General features: G+C 40.0%; 1 protein-coding gene across 2 annotated transcripts in view; it reads right to left on the bottom strand.

Annotated features, from left to right (window-relative positions):
* Window positions 1-1,354: 1,354 nt before the first annotated feature.
* Window positions 1,355-18,482, bottom strand: part of ASB5 (ankyrin repeat and SOCS box containing 5) — an 81,049-nt gene continuing 63,921 nt past the window's right edge. For both annotated transcript variants that reach the window (XM_054508553.2, XM_045879604.3), the window contains 6 exons: window positions 10,803-10,882; window positions 8,347-8,454; window positions 7,483-7,633; window positions 7,185-7,319; window positions 4,576-4,767; window positions 1,355-3,383 (listed from right to left, as the gene is read on the bottom strand). In XM_054508553.2, coding sequence (XP_054364528.1) covers window positions 3,256-3,383; window positions 4,576-4,767; window positions 7,185-7,319; window positions 7,483-7,633; window positions 8,347-8,454; window positions 10,803-10,882 — 794 coding nt within the window. In that variant the 3' untranslated portion in view covers window positions 1,355-3,255. The remainder of the gene's footprint in view (window positions 3,384-4,575; window positions 4,768-7,184; window positions 7,320-7,482; window positions 7,634-8,346; window positions 8,455-10,802; window positions 10,883-18,482) is intronic.

The raw sequence follows: 18,482 nt of genomic DNA, 5'->3' as shown, positions 1-18,482 counted from the left end.
TCCACTTGAATATGTGACTTATAAAATCTGTACCTACAACATAAGCCTCTTATACACCAAACATGTTTTGAAAAATGCATTTAAATTTTGAAAGTTACTTATTAAGAGACTCCTTGAATTTGAACACACTATTCAAAATGGGAAGAAACCCATCATTTAAAAAGTGAGAAAACTGAGACCTCCAGAGCTAAAGTGATGTGTTGAAGGTCCTACAGCAGTTGGAGGGGTAAAAACTCACCTGAAGTTTCTGAATGAATTTCCTGCCATCAGTGCTGAAAAAATCTGAGGATGGTCATTTAGGTTTCTAAGAGAGAGGGCAGGCCTTAAAATAAACTAATTGTAAATGATAATAAGAATAAAAAAGTAGAGGGCGCCTGGATGGCTCAGTCGAGTAAGCATCTGACTCTTGATTTCGGCTCAGGTCATGATCTCAGGGTCCTGGGATCGAGTCCCATATCGGGCTCCGGGCTCAGCAGGGAGCCTGCTTCTCCCTCTCCCCCTGCTGTGCTCTCTCTCTGTCTGACAAGTAAATAAATAAAATCTTAAAAAAAAAAAAAAGAATAAGAAAGTAGAAAAATTAGAGTAAAAAAGTGAGAATAATCCAAGGAAGAGAGAATTTGTAAAGTCAGATAGATAACCACAGTCATTTGGGTTCTGGGCCATCACAGAGCGAGGAACACAATGAGTACCTGTGGACCTTCTATTCCCAAGGGGCTATCCATTCAACTGTGTTTCTATTTACTTCTTTGGAAACATCAAATATACTCTGTGGTTAAAACAATAATTGAAATGAAATACTTTCTCCTACAAAATAAATGTTTCAGTAAAGCCTTGCTACAGTGATTATTTCACTGCATTTCTTTAATTTCAAGTCAAATAGTTTGGTTTGGCTTGGTCTTTCCCTTTGTGGAATTTTGTCCTTGGATCCTTGTGTGTGTGTCTGTGTGTATGTATATAAATGTGTGTGTGTGTAATATATATATCTTATATCTTATATATAATATACACACACACATATAATAAGATCTGGATTAGGAGACCTTCAAGGTATCTATTTCAATGTGCACAACTCTACACCTAATGACCATTATACAATGATTTGAAAACTGGAGGAAGGGCACCTGGGTGGCTCAGTCGTTAAGCATCTACCTTTGGCTCAGGTCATGATCCCAGGGTCCTGGGATCGAGCCCCACGTCGGACTCCCTGCCCGGCGGGAAGCCTGCTTCTTCCCTCTCTCACTGTCTCTCTCTCTCTGTGTCAAATAAATATATAAATCTTGAAAACTGGAGGAGAAAAAATTAGAGCAATTGAATCTTATTTTCCATTACCTTCAATTAGAAAATCAAATACTAATTAGGAGAGAAAAAAGAAAAGGTGTTTTATTCCAGGGAAAATAGTCACACTTTAATATATTAACAAACAGATGATATATTTAAATTAGAACACTTCTTTGATAAGACAATCATACTCAAGCAAAGATACAAGATACCAGCATACTAAAATTTTAAGGTGTCCGTTTTAATTTTAATATTTGGTATTTACTTCTCTTATTGGTACCTTACACTCTAAGGGATGAATTATATTTCCTTACACTCTAAGACTACCTCTAGCTCAGGGAAAATACTAGTAGAAACCTGTTTTACTAGAAGAACAGTTTGATACCTAATTGTATGTAATGAGTTTACTCTATAATAAAGAAATGCACATTATTCATGAGGACATTTCAGATTTGTTAGGCTGGGATATTCAGTAAAATAGACTCATAAAACTCTCTAGCCCCATAAAAGACATTTTTTTTTTTAACAAACACACTACAGCCTTACTTTTATTTTTGAAAATTTAAACATGATTTTTAAAAAAGGTAATCTTAGTGACTTTGGGGTTACATTCAAAATAGTTTTATTTCCCATGGATCTCCAAAAGTCAGCCAAAACTAAGGAGAAAGGAAAATAGGCCCCTGGGTTATTAAAATCATGGTCAAAATATTTTATCAAAATTTGATAAATTTATAAAGCTCATCAAAATATTTTCTACTTCACACAGTTGTGAGTATCCGGATTATCTTATTTGTTAGTCCACAACAGACTCAAATCTTGTCTAAATTACAAAGGAGGCACAAAATGTGTTTCATTATGGTTTCTACTGCATTGAAGTACAGTTAAAGCAGAAGACAAAAAACACAGTCTGAACCCTTGCAGAGGACACTACTTTGTACCCCGACACTCCCTTCCTAATACAGTCTACACCGAAGCCTTGCTTTGTGTAAGAAGGACTGGAAACAGCACTAGTAAGGTCTATGTATGGGGTAAATTTTATAAGGTCTCTAAGTTTGCTAAGTGGCACCCCCTTTTTCTTTTCTTTGAAAACCCCACAATTTAAGGAGATTTTCATCTTCCGTTTTCCACAGCCTTGGACTGCCCTGATCCTGGAGCGTGACCCGGAGGCCTCTTTATCCATTGGGTATGAAGTTCAATTTCTTCGGTCCAGGCCCCACCAGCTAGCGACAGTTTCTGAGGAGGAAGAGGGCTGGAGTCTTATGTACAAAAGCACTGAAGAGAGACCCTCAGAGGCTACCCTGGAGAAGGAGGAGGTCTTAAAAAGTCTTAGCAGGGGTGTAATGTTCCAACCATCTCAGGATGAGACAGAAGGAGCCATAACCAGAGTCCCACCACTTTCTGGAATGGGGACATTGAAGGTGGTGAAGTGACTAGTGAGATCTTTGCAGGGAAGGGCAAGTTATCTTTTCTTCATGAATTGATCATTATAATGACAGGTGCACATTCAATATAGTGGGTTTCCTGAATGACAGCCATCTTTATTTCAAAAAGGATATTAGTTGTTATTTTCTAAACCATATGCATATTTTGCATTAATATGAAAACTACAGAGAGATAATCAATTACAGTGGCTAACACTTAAAAGTTAATGCATTATTTGAAGAATGGAGTTCACATTTTTCTTTTTCACTTTAAAAAAGACATGAAATGGAGATTTCCCTTTTTTTCCCCCTGAATCCAAAAGGGTACATGGGAATGACTAATAACATATAGAGATGTTAAATATGCTATAGTCCAAAAAACAGTAAAAATGCAGAAAGCAGTAGCACTCACTAGTACACTTAAAATTTAAATTCACCTCTTCCCTGGGTCCCCCCATTCACTTACACTCTATCGTTAGCGTCATTTAATATAAAATATACACTATGCAGGTGAAATCGAAATGAGTTTGAAAGCATTCAGAATTCTTTTACTGCCTTATCGATACTGTAAGAAGTTCTGCAACAGTGTCGGCAGCTGGAGTTGTGGGATGAGGTGCAATCTGGGTCTTCCTATGTAGTTTCGGATACAGAGTCGGCAAAGTTGGCAAAGAGTGCTTGGAGTAGCTACAAAAGACAAGAAAGTATTTGTTACTTAACATCAAAATGGGTTTTTATATGCTAAAAGATGCATGAAATCAACCATAAATAAGCTACAGTGCTTTCAAGCAAACTAGGCCAGGATGACCACTATACCAGGGGCATTTGCAAAAGCATTTATATTGCTGTTATTTATAAGCTTTTATTATTATTGTGGTATATTCCATATGGGTTCTTTAAAAAAAAAGATTGATTTATTTATTAGAAAGCGAGAGCACGCACGGGAGGGAGGGGCCGAGGGAGAAGGGGAGAGAGAGAATCTCAAGCAGACTCCCCACTGAGTGTGGAGCCTGATGCGGGGCTGGATCTCATGACTCTGATATCACAACCCTGAGACCTTGACCTGAGCCCAGGCCAAAAGTCAGACGCTTAACCCACTGAGCCACCCAGGGGCCCCTGTATGTGGGTTCTTTAAAACATTAACATCTTCAGGCTTATGATACTATTGTTGCATTTAAAACCTCAGAAATAAATTCTGCTTTTCAAGGAAGATAGAACTCAAAAGCCTCAGGAAGTGTTAGGCACTAAAGGGGGAAATTTTAAGTTATATTTTTTTTTCTCAAATTAGGTTTACTAGTTAAGCCAAAATGAATTTTATTATAGTGTCTGAACCAGGCTTAAGAAATTCTGCTTTGGTGGTGTCTGGCTGGCTCTGTTGGAAGAGCATGCAAACCTTGATCTTGGGATTGTGAGTTCGAGATCCACATTGGATATAGAGATTACTTAAATAAATAAAACTTAAAAAAAGGGGAGAGAGATTCTGTTTTAGAATAACAAAAGTCTTAGGTGTGAAAATATTTCCTGACTCCGTTTCTACAACATATCAAAGAAGCTGCATGCCCTTAGAAAATGGGACATGTTTCCAACTACTTATGAGCAGACATTAAACAGAATTACATATTATGTATTGTCAAAACAAACCGAACCTATTTAAGTTAACCAAATGAATATGAAGTTTAGGTAAGGTGAAAAAAAGAAAATTAAGATCATGGTGGTATCTTCTTTATAGATAGGACCTAAGTTAAAAAATTATCTGCTTTCACACAAAGTATTTTAAATGTTATGCCATTATCAGTTTATATGCCAACAAAAAGATTTTCAGTTTTGTCTATTTCAAGCAAATGTATTTTTGTGTTTTTAAATGCGCACGTATTCTTACCTTCTTGTTGAAGCAATAACCTTTCCACCAAACTGCTAGAAGTAGCTACATCTACAGGTCGCAGCAGCTCTGTGTTTTTGGCATTGATATCTGCTCCAAATTCTAGCAGTAAGTTTACAATTTCCGTGCTGGACTGTTGGGCGGCAGCGTGTAATGGAGTGTCCCAGTATTTGCCTTTTTGTACATCAGCACCTGCATGTAAATAGGGAATGATGATAAATACAAACAGAAACTGTTAGACCAGTCAGTTACCTCAGTGCAGGTAGAAAGGTGTAACACCAAGAGGACCTCACTTCTGTCTGTAATGAGTTATTTCTCTTTCATATATATATATATATATATATATTATATATATACACACACACACACAGATATTAAATCTTAAAACTTGGTACCTCTGGGTAGAGAGTACACATGCTTATGTTATTTTTTTTTCTCTATGCTTGAAAGATCCCATAATACACAATATTTTTAAACTTTTTTAAGTCCCCAAAGTAATCCTATTAACTAGTATTATAAACAGTATTATAAACAATTAGGTTCGTTCACATCTGTTTTCATCATAATTAATATTTCTTTTTTTTTTTTAAGATTTTATTTATTTATTTGACAGAGAGAGAGACAGCGAGAGAGGGAACACAAGCAGGGGGAGTGGGAGAGGGAGAAGCAGGCTTCCCGCGGAGCAGGGAGCCCGATGCGGGGCTCGATCCCAGGACCCTGGGATCATGACCTGAGCTGAAGGCAGACGCTTAACGACTGAGCCACTCAGGCGCCCCATAATTAATATTTCTTAGGATTGTTATTAATGCTCTTCTTCTTTTCATTTATTTTGAGGCAATAGAGCTCTTTTTGTTTCCTGGATAATACATGAATCTAAATGTGTGAGCTATTTAGGTAAAATGAATATAGATTTTCCTGTCACTTCTCACTCATATAGTGTAAGTCAATAAATATATAAAGGCATTGAGTTTCTTTAAGTAAAAAGGCACATTGTATTTCTACATGCCAAGTAAATTTTTTTAAAAAATCTTACATTAAAAAAAACCTTATCTGTTAAATTATTTATTATTGCATAGTTATTTTTTCTTAGTGTGAGCCCTGGCACGTGGTGATCATTCAGTGCATGTGCGACAAATAAATACTGTGTAATACTGGAAAGAATAATAACCTCATTTTCCAGTACATAAGTGGTCAGGACACCGAGAAGTATCTATCAGTAAAAATGCATAAGTCCTTTCAACTCTGTTTTCTGATACTATCAGTAAAACTAATGATGTTTACAAGAAGCAGTACATTTTAAGAGTCCCTTTAGGCCTTCCTGCTACTTTCAAATCTCAATAGATGTAATTGTTTTCATATTTTTTAACAAATATAAAATGTTCAGTGAAAGAATGATAGTCCATAACAAAATCTCCATAGAGAAAGCATAAACTCTGTTGGTTATGTCAATTTTATGGGAGAACAGAGCCTGATAATAACAATCAGTGCACAATTACTAACAGCACTTTCTCAGTATCTTTTTTACCCAATATAAAATATTTGGTGGAAAGAGTAACATTCACAGCAAAGTAAAAAAAAAAAAAAAAAAAAAGGCAATAAAGAATAAACTCTTCTGGTTATACAAATTCATGAGAGATCACAGCCAGAAAATAACAATGTGTCAATGATGAGTAGCAGAGGTCACGTTTAATTGGAGTGAACTAGCAGAGCAGAAACTGCCTACAAGAAGCTTATAATTTAGCTAAGATAATGTGAGTAACACAGGAAGAGGTTACTAAAACTGTCAGTGTATATCAGAGGCCAAATGATTCCATAAACAGTAAAGAGCCTAGAAATCCATTTACTCATTTTACACATATTTTAGGTCCCTACCACGTGAGAGGCACTGTGGTAGGGAAAGGAGATGATGGGGGAAAGGACTTAATCCACATCCTTAGAAAAGCTCCCATTCCTCTAGCAGGAGAGGCCACTATGGTCTCAAAAGATTAGGACAAGTTTCTCGGGAGGCTAAAGCTGAACCTTGGGGAACTGATACATTTCAAGTACGAGGAAAAGACCATTCGGTCTATTTTGGTAAATGGGACAGGACAAAGTCTGGGAAAGCACATGAGTTCTTACGATTGGTAGAAGATAAGGTAGCTAGGCAGTTTCTATCCCTAAAATTTCTTTTGATGGATTTATTCATGGATAGATATATATTTGGTGACATTATATTCAACCTTGTGGTTTTAAATTTTATGACCTTTGTAAGTAGGGCTTTTGGACTTGTGGGGTGAAGTAGAGTTACCTAGAATGCAGTTCTTTTATTATTGGTTATATACTTACATGGGACAATGCTTAGAATAAGAACATTTTTTTTTTTTTTAAAGTAACCTCCACACCCAGCGTGGAGCCCAATGCAGGGCTTGAACTCTAGACCCTGAGATCAAAACCTGAGCTGAGATCAAGAGATCAAGAGACAGACGCTTAACTGACTGAGCCACCCAGGCGCCCCAAGAACACTTTTAGCAATGAGATATCTTTATACAGATTATTTAGAGAAATAAATAGGGACCTGAATCATTGCTTGTGTGTATGGACAGAATGGGAGATGTTTTAAGGAAAATTACCAGCATAAAGAAGCTTCCGGATACAGTGGAACTGCTGTGACATACAAGCCACATAAAGAGGAGTCCCCAAATGAGGAATGTCTTGGTCAACGTCTATGCCCCAGGATATCAGTATTTCTAGGCATTCGTGGTGACCTGCCAACACAAGGTAGAAATGAGTTTACTCTTCTTCAGTGCCCATCCCCTTGCACTTCACCGCATGCTGTTCCTGGCAGTGACTCACTGGAAGAAAAATGGAGCACTGCATGTTGCTAAAGGAACTTCCTCTCCTTGTCACTGACTCCGATAACTACGTTACCTTTACTGGCGGCCTCGTGGGTGGGAGAAGGAAGACACGACTCCAGCTGGGGTTTGGCACCATATTCCAAAAGAAGTTCTGTACAGCTACCACTGCCTTGTGAGCATGCATTGAATAACGGAGTCACTCCATCTATTGTGATTGCATTTACCTAAACCAAACCAAAGTTTGAGACTGAGATTCACAGTCCCACGTGATTAAGTGCGAGCCATTTAAAACAGTTCTACGATCCAACAGGAATCATTGGGAAAATGTGTGCAGTAAATATGACCAAGTATATTTAGCTCCTACACATCAATAAGCAAAGCTTTTAAAAGCCAAGAGAGAAACAGAAATATGATGTGGTAGGTAATTTGCAAGAGTGGGCATGCAGCTAGTAAATGTCATAAAAATAAATATATACTCCAGAATCAAATACACAAAAACTAATTCAATGGTTAGGTGCCTTTCACTTAGGAAAACAAGTCCACAAATGCAATGTTGACAAAAGTTGTGATCAGGTAGGTCATCTTGCTGGTGGCAATGTGAATTAGTGAGCTTGGAAATTCTCTTTCTGAGAATTCATCTAAAGAAAATCATCCAAAAGACGGGCAAACATTATAGGCATAAAGAGGTCCACCCATTGCTATTTAGAATCGCGAAAGCAGGAAATAACTTAGAGAATGTTCTATATTATTATGCGCATGCTAGCCATTTTTGCAATGATTCGAAATCCTTCTTAGAGTGCACTGAGAGGACTGAAGCAATGTGACTTTTACTCTGCTATTTTTGAAAACTACTAAGAAGGAAAGAAAAGCAAAATGAGAACTTTGTTCCATTCTCTTAGTAGGTGTGAAATTATTAATGGTTTCCATGGGTACCTACATTAGCTCCAGCTTCCAGTAGAGTTCTGGCGCACGCCACATGGTCTCCGAGGCAGGCTTCGTGCAAGGGGGTGACATGGTCTATAGTTACTGCATTTACATTATAACCCTAAAAATGACATGAGTCATTTTGAAAGGTGAGCAAAAAGTTATATGAAATCATCTTTACAAATGTGATATACAAGTGATACACAAGATCAAAGACTCTCAGGAAATCAGGTTTAAGTTCAGCACGAGAGGCCAATTCCGATGCCATAGAGTCAATCAATTGTCAAAACTCCTCATTACTGTAATGCCACCATTTCTAAACCCCAGAGTGCCTTAAATATTTTGTTGAAGAGACTGTGAATGTTTTCTTTAAATTTTGCTTAACTTTCTTTGGTCTTTATGGATTGTTTGATTGTTATTGTTGTTTTGTTTTTTGTTTTGTAGAACTAAAGATTATTTATAGGCTGGATCACTTTTTTTTTTTTAAGATTTTATTTATTTGACAGAGAGAGATACAGTGAGAGAGGGAACACAAGCAGGGGGAGTGGGAGAGGGAGAAGCAGGCTTCCCGCTGAGCAGGGAGCCCGACGTGGGGCTCGAACCCAGGACGCTGGGACCATGACCTGAGCCGAAGGCAGACGCTTAACGACTGAGCCACCCGGGCGCCCCATGGGTCACTTGTTTTGATTGGGGCTGTAACATTACAGGTCAGTCCAGCCCGGGGGGAAAAATACTCTAAATTGTAGTAAGCTGCTTTGTGAATTTTTGTCACTAGATAGGAGTGACAAAGGTCTATGCTAGGTTGAGAGCTCTGATGATGAAGTCATTTACACTTGGGTTTGAAGCCCTGTTCCATAATGCAGTAATTATTTTAATTTGGATGAGTACATTAAACTTTAAATGTTAGGGTCATCATGGGGATTAAATGACATGACGCATGGATAGCAATTATTGTTACAGTGTCGAGCATATGGAGAGCGTCCCGCTTTATTTTATTATCCATTCAAAACCAAGTAAACACTTTAAACATCCGTATTTCAGTTAAACTAATGATATCAGGCTAAAATAATGAAATCTCATTAGGACATGAGACTCTCTGCTTTCTTGCTATTTTTGACAACTCACTATCTATTGACAATCCTACTAAGCACTATAATAGGAAGATTTTTGCGGCTGAATCCCCATAACATATTAAGGATTACTGTGGTTTGTAATACCTGGATGGACAGGAGGAATCTTAAAATGAAGGCAAGAAAATAGCCACGCCAAATCTTGGTCACTAACAAGTGGCAACTTTTTAGATCCCTTCAGTTATCCTTTCAAAGATTTCGAATTGTCTAGCCAGCAGTCAGCCTCGGGGAGCTAATTCCTAACTGCCACACCCTCGGGTGACCAGGTGGCAGAGCATCTGCGAAGGTCCAGATTCCCTTTCACTTCGGGCTTTGGGGGCAGCCTCAGACTCTTCCTGCCCGGTGTGTCAGTGGATATGAGATACATGTCGAAAAATATCCTAGGACTGCTCTCCTCTCAAAGAACTGCATGACTCTTTCAGTAGGGGGTGGGGAGCGAGGGGTTACCTTTAGAAATTACTGACTTTTTTGCTGGTGTTTTTTTTTTTTTTTTTCCCATCAAGTGGTGAGCAAACAAAATGGCCACATGGTTATCATGGAACTGGAGAGCCCTAAAGGAGCATCTGGTCCTACGTGTTCCCTTTCTAGATAAGAAGATGAAGGTCAGCTATGTTGTGATTCACTCTAAGTACCAGCCTGGAGTCCAGGTGCCTTGAGTCCCAGGGCAGCACCACCTTTCCTTCCCTGTCAGCCATCTGAGAACATCCCTTTCTCCCTGACACCGGGAAGGACTAGGACAATGACTTCCAGATCTGGGTGTAGGTTTGAATCACATTGGAAATTTAAAAAAATGCACAGGCCAAGCCAGAGTCCTTTCCATTCAGGTAAGGCATCTCTGCTTTTCTCTGATGAGTCTGAGGAAGAGGTGGGTGGAGAAATGATTGTTCTGTCCCGTCCGTGGGCAATTCCCCACCACATGTTACCGATTAATGTAAAAAAGATTGCTTAGACATCTGCTCTGATGATCCCTTTTTGGCTATTTTATGACTAAAACTTCCTTTGCAATTAGCTGCCCACATTGTATAGAGTTAAGCATTTCGAAGTGCTTAATGAATAATATGTACAACCAATTAACTTCTTGCTGAACTAGGTCTATCAGGGAACAAGTATACCATATGAGAAGCTTGAACTATTGAGACATAAGATTATACCAAAATATTTATAAAGACATTTCAAAGACAAATGGGAACTAGGGACCTGACTGATATAGGGGTTAAAACAAAAAAGACTGGTGACATTTACTAGGCAGCTTTCTTGTTTTTGAGTTGATTACTTTTGAAAATTAATGTGCTATGCTCACAGGCAAGGGGCATATTTCAAGCCATAAGTAATATTTTACCTGTGATAACAATGTTCGCAGAGCGAGAAGACGACCTTGACTTGCTGCTTCATGCAGTGGTGACCGATCTGCCCAGGAACCTGGTGGGAAAGAAACAAAAGATCTGTGAGTCATCTGTTTTAACCCTGACAGAGACAATCAGTTCCTGTGGCCACTCTTCAGAGTCCGTGTTCAACAAGGTGATCGAGATAACTGTACCACATTACCAGGAAATCTGATTCTTGTCTAAAGGATCCAGACTGGCAGTTCCCAAACACAGAGGGTTATAACGCAGGTTCTGGAACTGACCTATCCCAGAGCTCCTGGACCTTTTGAACTACCCTCCAAGGAAGGGAAGGATTAAAGTTGCCTGATATGCCACAAAAATATGTGTTTCACTTTTTCAGGGCACTTTTAGCAGGGCTAGCAGCTGGAACACCCACTCTCTACATTCCATCCCCGCCCTGCTTGTCCCCTCTTCTCGCTGCACCCCCAGACTGCCCTGCCCTTACAGTTTGCCCTAGGGTATAAGGGGGCTGCAGCAGGTTGCCAAAGGAGACTGAGTGGCTGTTCCCTAAGTCCTGAACTGTGGAACAAGCCGGGCGGGCCCTAAAAAGGGGTGTCACAGGTTGGGAGGAGCAGACTGTCGTCGGCGTTGGAAACAGTCTTGAAAAGTGCTAAGGGCTCACTCAGGGCTTACTGATTCTCCATGTACCAGTGGCCAGTGGATGATGGTACTGTCCCCTCAACCCCATGCCCTGATGAAAAAGGCACTGACCTGCCATGTCCCCCCAAGTTCTCCCTCCTTACATGCCTTTTGCACCCCTCCCATTTGAAAAATCAGTGCCCTCCCATGTGGAACCCCCCCTTTCCTTCTGTCCCCCTGTGGTCTGCCCTGGAGGTTTTATATGATACTGGGTGGGTGCACAGTGATTTTCTTGTAATTCAAAACAGGATCAGCACAGTTGATTCTATATAATGGGCTTGAGAGATCATGTGGGAGGTTTTTAATGTGATTAAACATGCAAACTATGCAAATCAGAAAAACATTAATTTAAAGGGTATCAATGGCTGATACACTGAAGTAAGGCTGACTAGGGAGAAAATCTTCCCGATGTAATGGGATTATGTTTGCTAGTATCTGTCTTCTTATCTTCTACCTCTTCCTCCTGTTTTGGATCCCTGAGACGCAATAAATAAAGATAATTTTTAAAAACCCTGCTAATCAGTCCGAGTGCAATTTCAATAAAGTCACTTAGTTCTTAGAAACATAGATTTTATGAAAAGCATGTCTAAAGCTTCTTAAATAGGTCAGGAAAATTAGTGGAAGCATGGTAAGGAGTCATACTTTAGAAACCACTTCATTGCTCCTGTGTTTTCATACCTTTGAAAAAGCCTACACGTAGACCTAGGCTTCTACACTGTGGTCTTACAGAAGAACTTTGCCAAAACACCTTAAGGGAGATCCAAGCAATTTCACTGAATAAACTGTGGGTCACACACGTATCACAGGATTAATGAAACGCCCAAGGGAACCTGGTGGAGAGGGAAGTAGTCAACTGCCAATCATCCATGTATTTTTTTAATATCCAGCGATATCATGGGATGTTATGGAAGCTACAAATCCTAAGGGCAGGGGCCAGACCTTCTCTTCTCCTTACTGTACCAGTAGGTGGGGCCAAATAGCGAGGACTACGTGCACGCGCTGAGCATTCTCTCATTTCCTTCTCACCCACACTCAAGTATACAGTTGTTGGTTCTATTCTAAAGCTGAGGAAGGAGAGCCAAAAGGAGCGAAATCATTTAAGGAGAGTCACATAATCTAACTAGAGTTGGTCCTCCTAGTTATGACACTGTAGTTTTCCTGTCCATCCACCATGATTTCTTGCTTATTCGAAAGGATTAGCAAGCCAGACATCCAATTCTTTGAGCTCTCCACTGAAAGAAGAGCTACTGTTATTGGCTCTGGGGTATTCTTTCCTTCCAGTATGTGACACTCCTATTATATAGTGAAAAGAGAGTTGAAATAATGCACACCAGTAAACATTTGTTGATAAGATCAAATTTGGTGACAAAGCAATAATTCTTAAGAAAGTGGAACATGATTTCTTACTAAAGAAAGTGCAAAACATCCTAAGTAATGTTATTTGGGGGAACAACCATGTTTCAATTTCAGCTTCTAAGATGAAATTTGATGCTTTAAAAATCATACACATCTGTTTGTTTTATCATTAAACAACTTGACTGCAAAGTGAAACTCTGGAGGACTTCGAATATAGTATCGATTTTATTGTTAATACTTAAATAAGAAAATTATAATATTAACTTTCTAAAGAGATCACGTAAGTTCAGCTTACTCAGCAGAGCGGTGGTAAATTAATAAAGTTAAACTAACCAATGCTTAAATATATGAATTTAAATAATCATTTGTAGTATTTATAATGATCATGTTTTCCCTCCTGTATAACGACTTGATAAATTTCATTACCTTCATTTATCTCTAAAAGATAGATGTTGAATCACATGACGCCAAATCATGATTGCTGCCTGTTCTTTCATTGCCACTAGCTAAAGGGCAATTGACCAGATGTTGGGATTGGGAAAAGCTTAGAGAAATGGTCTTTTGGATCCATTTTGGGCTTATTTCTATCTGGTATATTTATGAAGACCTTTAAGGGGCAGCAAAGCTAACAGTGTTTGCAGCCAATGGGAACTCTTCTGCATACAAATGTGTTTGCCCATCAAAAATATTATATTAGACTTCTGAACAATTTCAGCATTGCTCGCTTCACAAAGAAAGGAAAAAAAGAAAAGGAAAAGGGTCATTTAGAAAACAGACCACAGAAGGAACAAAATAAAGAAATGTGAGTATTTCAATGTAGTGCCCCATAGCCCAGCCACCACGTTTCCCCTCAGACTGGCCTGCAGCTTCTTGTCCCACTGTCCCACAGCTTTCTGACCCACTGACATTTTCCTCATCACCAAGCCTTAGGCCTATGACGATGGGAAGAAAAAAGGCTGAAGGCTATGTGTATTTGCTGTTATTTCTATTAACATGACCCCCAATGGCAAGACAGAGGAGTTAAATGTCACAGTAATCTGCAGGAAACCCCCTTGTGGGGGTGTCAGTGACAAAACCACTGGAAATCGGCAATGTTGGATGAGGAATCCCTTGGCCCATCAGACAGGGACAAAGGGTATGAGAGTGCACTGCCCTGTTGTTTCCTGGGATGAACTCAGCTCAGGACACGTGCATGGGACCCCTGCTGTCTGTCATTCCTTCAAGAACAGGGGGAGGGGTGGGGGAGGGGCAGGAGACTGAAGGGAAGAGTTTATGGGGCTGGAGCTCAGCAGCTCAGGAGGGGAAAGACTGAGGAGCCAGGCAGGCCAGGATCTATCTGCGTCCCAGGTTAGGACAGTGGCTTCCAGGAAGTCACCTAACTTTTCCCCGAAAAACGGGACCAGCACCGACAACAATTAGACAAGACTGAGAGGGGGGACTGGAAATAAGCTGGTGAAGTGCCTGCTTTATAAATGCACAATAGATAATAACCTAGTATCTTTGCTAAGCAAACTGGTAAATAGGAGAGATTTTAATATGAATCTTATGGAACCCTCTTTTTTCTCCAAAACTAGAGAAACTCAAGCCATAAATAGCAGTAGCTATTGACTAAAATGATTTTCACTGCTATCAGTTTAATTAAACTAAATAAAGCAGCTGAGTGACTTATAAATGCATTTAAGCCAACAATCAACATCTGCTGCTGTGTTTTTCTTTCTCAAGTAAGCTACAGGAAATAAAGATATGTCCACCTACTGAAGGAGGGACCAATAGTACATGCCTGGACTCAACGCGAAAGGCTTTTTGTTTGTTTGAACTCTGCTCACTTAACTCCCAAGCAACCCCACCTCACTGGCTTCCTTGTAAGGCCGTAGAAGATTCTCTGAAATTAATCCAGTAACAGATGAGAATCAAAGGATACTAGATCAAATTCTAGCTCCTGTTTTGAACTAAGTCTTCACCCCGCCCTATTCCTTCCCTTCAAAATCTGAAGTTCGGCAACTGCAAATTTCTATTCAAATGTGTTCAATATAAAATCTCTTACCTTTCAATATGGATATGTTTTATATTAGAAAGATTTATAAGCTTTCTCAAAACCAAGCAAAATTATACATATCTTCAGAGATAGCAGTTCAGTCAATTTACAATCTTGTCAAACTTTAACGGGGTAGCTCAAATTTTTTTAAATGTCCAGTTTAACTCTTGAGGATAAGCTATTCACAGTGACAATTGTTTTGCGAAACACCTGTAACTTTCCCCATGCTAATCAAATGCCTACTAGGAAGGTCTCACTGTGGCTACACAAGAGCTTACTTGACTATATTTAGAAACACCACCAGTCCCCAGACATCTGGTATATAATTTACAGGGAACGCGCCTGCCCCGTTCTGTAAACAACACATTGCTAGAGCAAAAACAGTCACTTTCTTAGCTAATACGCAGTTTGGTAAGTGTCTGTACCATACCTAAATCACCATCTCCCCATGGCACTTCAAGCCAGCCACTGTTGAGGTAAATCCGACTCATATCTTTTGGTTTTTATCAGCATTAAAAAAAAAAGTCGCTTGTCATTTGCTAGTTCCATTCGGCCATCTTAAGGAGCTTTAAGCTACTTATAACATGACCTTTCACCTCAAAAAACACATACAGCTTGTGAAAATCTGATTTATTTTCAAAATTGCCTTTCCTTATTGATTGTTCCTCTTTGGCAAATTGCTTATCCTAACATAGTTTTCCTTACACTATGTGCCTTGCAATAAAATCAGAGTATTACCATTACAGCTCTGCGCAGAGCTATGATGAAACCAATTTATTTTTTAGAAAGTCTTTTCCTGGCTCTCCTTCTTAGTCCCAAGCACAGAAGTAGGCAGTAGACTCCCTCCAGAGCTAACCTCAAAGTGGCGCAGAGGGTTGAGTTTGGGTCACACCCACTTTCCTCAGTTGGTCCCAAAAGAGGAAAGTCAGGACACTTATCTCAGACGGGAAATTATAAAGAGAGGTGGGAAGCAATGGCATCTTCATATAGGAATCAGTACCAAATGTTAATGCATTTTAAAGCTCCCTTTGCCATAAAGCATTAAATCAACAATGTTCTTCCTAATGGCAATGGATTTACCATGAAGCCAATGAAACTCAAGTTCAGGACCCCTCCATTGCACAGACACTTTCTAAGACTCTGTAATTTCATGTTATTTTGCTTAAAGAAGATCCCAAAATGCAGATAAGCTCCAGGCTCAACATCTGGCCCATCCCTATGCGCAGGTTTGCAAAATAATTAAAAATCACCAGGCATTTACTGACCTTGACTGTGTATTTTTCTGTTTAACCACATTAACAGAGCCACACAGACCCATGAGGGCATGCTTGACAAGGAGGGAAGTAACATGCTGTTAAAACCAGTCCCTTCCAAGCTTGAGACTGCCCTCCTGTTGCCTTTCTGGAAGTTTCCATTCCTGTTGCCTTTCTGGAAATTTCCTTTCCTGTTGCCTTTCTGGAAGTTTCCTTTCCTGTTGCCTTTCTGGAAGTTTCCATTCCTGTTGCCTTTCTGGAAGTTTCCTTTCCTGTTGCCTTTCTGGAAGTTTCCTTTCCTGTTGCCTTTCTGGAAGTTTCCTTACAAAAATCTAGTCCAGATTTGAAACCAGCAGCTGTGCCTAGGGAGCTTCAGGTATAAATGGCGAGTTGCATGGATATGTGACTTACTCTAATTGATCTCTTGTTCACGGTCTAGGATCCCTTCATTATCTCCTAAGAAGATAGTGTCTGGCCCCCAACAGAAAAAAACAACAGGTAAGTGAAAAAGTGCTGGGGTTGGCCTAAAAAAAAAAGACAAAATTTCCAACAAAGTGAAGATAATGGATTCCCCTATGATATCCACGAATATCCAAAATCAAGAGAGAAAGAGGTTTTAAGACCCTCTTCAGGTAACAGTGCTGCTCTTGGAAGAGACTACTCAGTCATCCCAATGAACTGTCACTGGTCCCTGGGACTGTGGACAGAGCACGCTGGAAGTCTTCAGATGGATCTGAGTTCAAATTCCAGCACAGGTACTAGTTGTGTGAACTTGGTGGTGGTTTAACCTCTTGAACATCAGTTTTCTCAGCCATGAAGGGAAGGATAAGTCTATGTACATCACAGGGTTATAGTGAACGTGGAGTACTTAGCATAGTACCAAACACATCAGAGAAACATGACAACACAATCGAACTTCCATTTTAGACAATTATTTCCATGTACCTGCCCCATGAGCTTTTGATTACCTCTTTCAACTCCAAACAGGAGTTCTAATTAATTAGAACAACTTAATTATTTGAGATTATGAGGTTTTAGCGCATCGTCTTCCTCTTGTCTAGATCTCTGTAGGAGATATAAGTAGATAGGGAATGGTCAGAATTTAGGGACAATGATCTCATCCATATGGATAGCCCTCCAATCTATAGCTCTTCCCTGGCCTCTCCCACAAAGTTTACTGCCAATCTTAAAATTCACACCCAGATATTTTGCTGGCGTCTCAATACATTTCTAAAACCAAACACATCATCTTTCTCTCAAAACCAGTTATTTCTTTTTGCTTCTCTTTTGCTTTAAACAATACCGTTCCCTGTCACCTGGCACTAATAGTATGTCTTAAATTTAAGCACGATAATTTTCCAGGAAACTTCATATGTGTTGACTCTTTCGTGTGCTTCTTTGCGAGGTCATAGTTATTGCCTGGGTACTTCTTGTTCAATGGATCTTCATCATCCCAAGTGGAGTCCTAGCATCTATCTGCACTCACTCTTAGGGGGATCTCTTCTAGTCCCATTGATAGAAATATCATCCACATGTTGATTAGCCCAACTTTATTTCTCCAGACCAGCTCTCGCCTGTAAGTTTCGGACTTGAATTTCCAGCTGGCCCTTCAGTTTCTCCACTTGGGTATTTAAATAGGCAATTCAAGCTCACATGGAAAAAACAGAATGCACGCTGTGCTCCTCTTAGATCTCCTCCCTATCCGCACCTGGCACATCCACCCATCCAGGGCTCCATGTAATCCTCCATTTCCATTTCTCACACCCCACAGGCAAACTTCAGTGGGTCTCCTGCCGCTACCATTCAAATGCGGTCCAGCCTTTGACTACTGTCTCCCTACCCTCCACGGTCGCTACCCTAGTGCAGGCCACCCGTCACCCTCACCTGACTTGTTGCAAAAGTCTGCTGACTGGTCTATGTGTTTCCACTTGAGCCCTTCCAACAGTCCGTTGTAACCACAGGTGCCAAAAAGATCCTTTTTAGGTCAGAAAGAATCCAATGGGTTCCTCTCTTACCCAGAGGAAAATTCAAAGTCCTTGTCACGACCTCCAAGGGTCTCCAGGCTCCTCTCTGATCTCGGGTTCTACCTCGGACCCCTTCCATCAGCCACGGTGGCCTCCTTGCTTCTCAAACACATTAGATGTACTTCCGTTCACTCTGCCCGCACTGCCTCTTTCTGAGAGATGCATGTGGCTTTCTCTGTGTCTTCTGTTCTTCCCCGGCATGCTACTTTATCCGACATGCCCTTCCTTGACCACCTTATAGGAAAGAGTCCTTCTAGTCCTATTCTTTGTTCTCTTTACTCTGCCTTTTTTTTTTCTTTTCCCCCCTGACCACTGATTGCTGCTAAA

This window comes from Mirounga angustirostris, unplaced genomic scaffold (assembly GCF_029215605.1).
Source record: "Mirounga angustirostris isolate CCGP_5_RB_7025 unplaced genomic scaffold, mMirAng1.0.hap1 SCAF_2, whole genome shotgun sequence".
Taxonomy (NCBI): Eukaryota; Metazoa; Chordata; class Mammalia; order Carnivora; family Phocidae; genus Mirounga; species Mirounga angustirostris.
The sequence above is the reverse complement of the archived record's forward strand: the minus strand, read 5'-3'. Positions and strand labels throughout refer to the sequence as shown.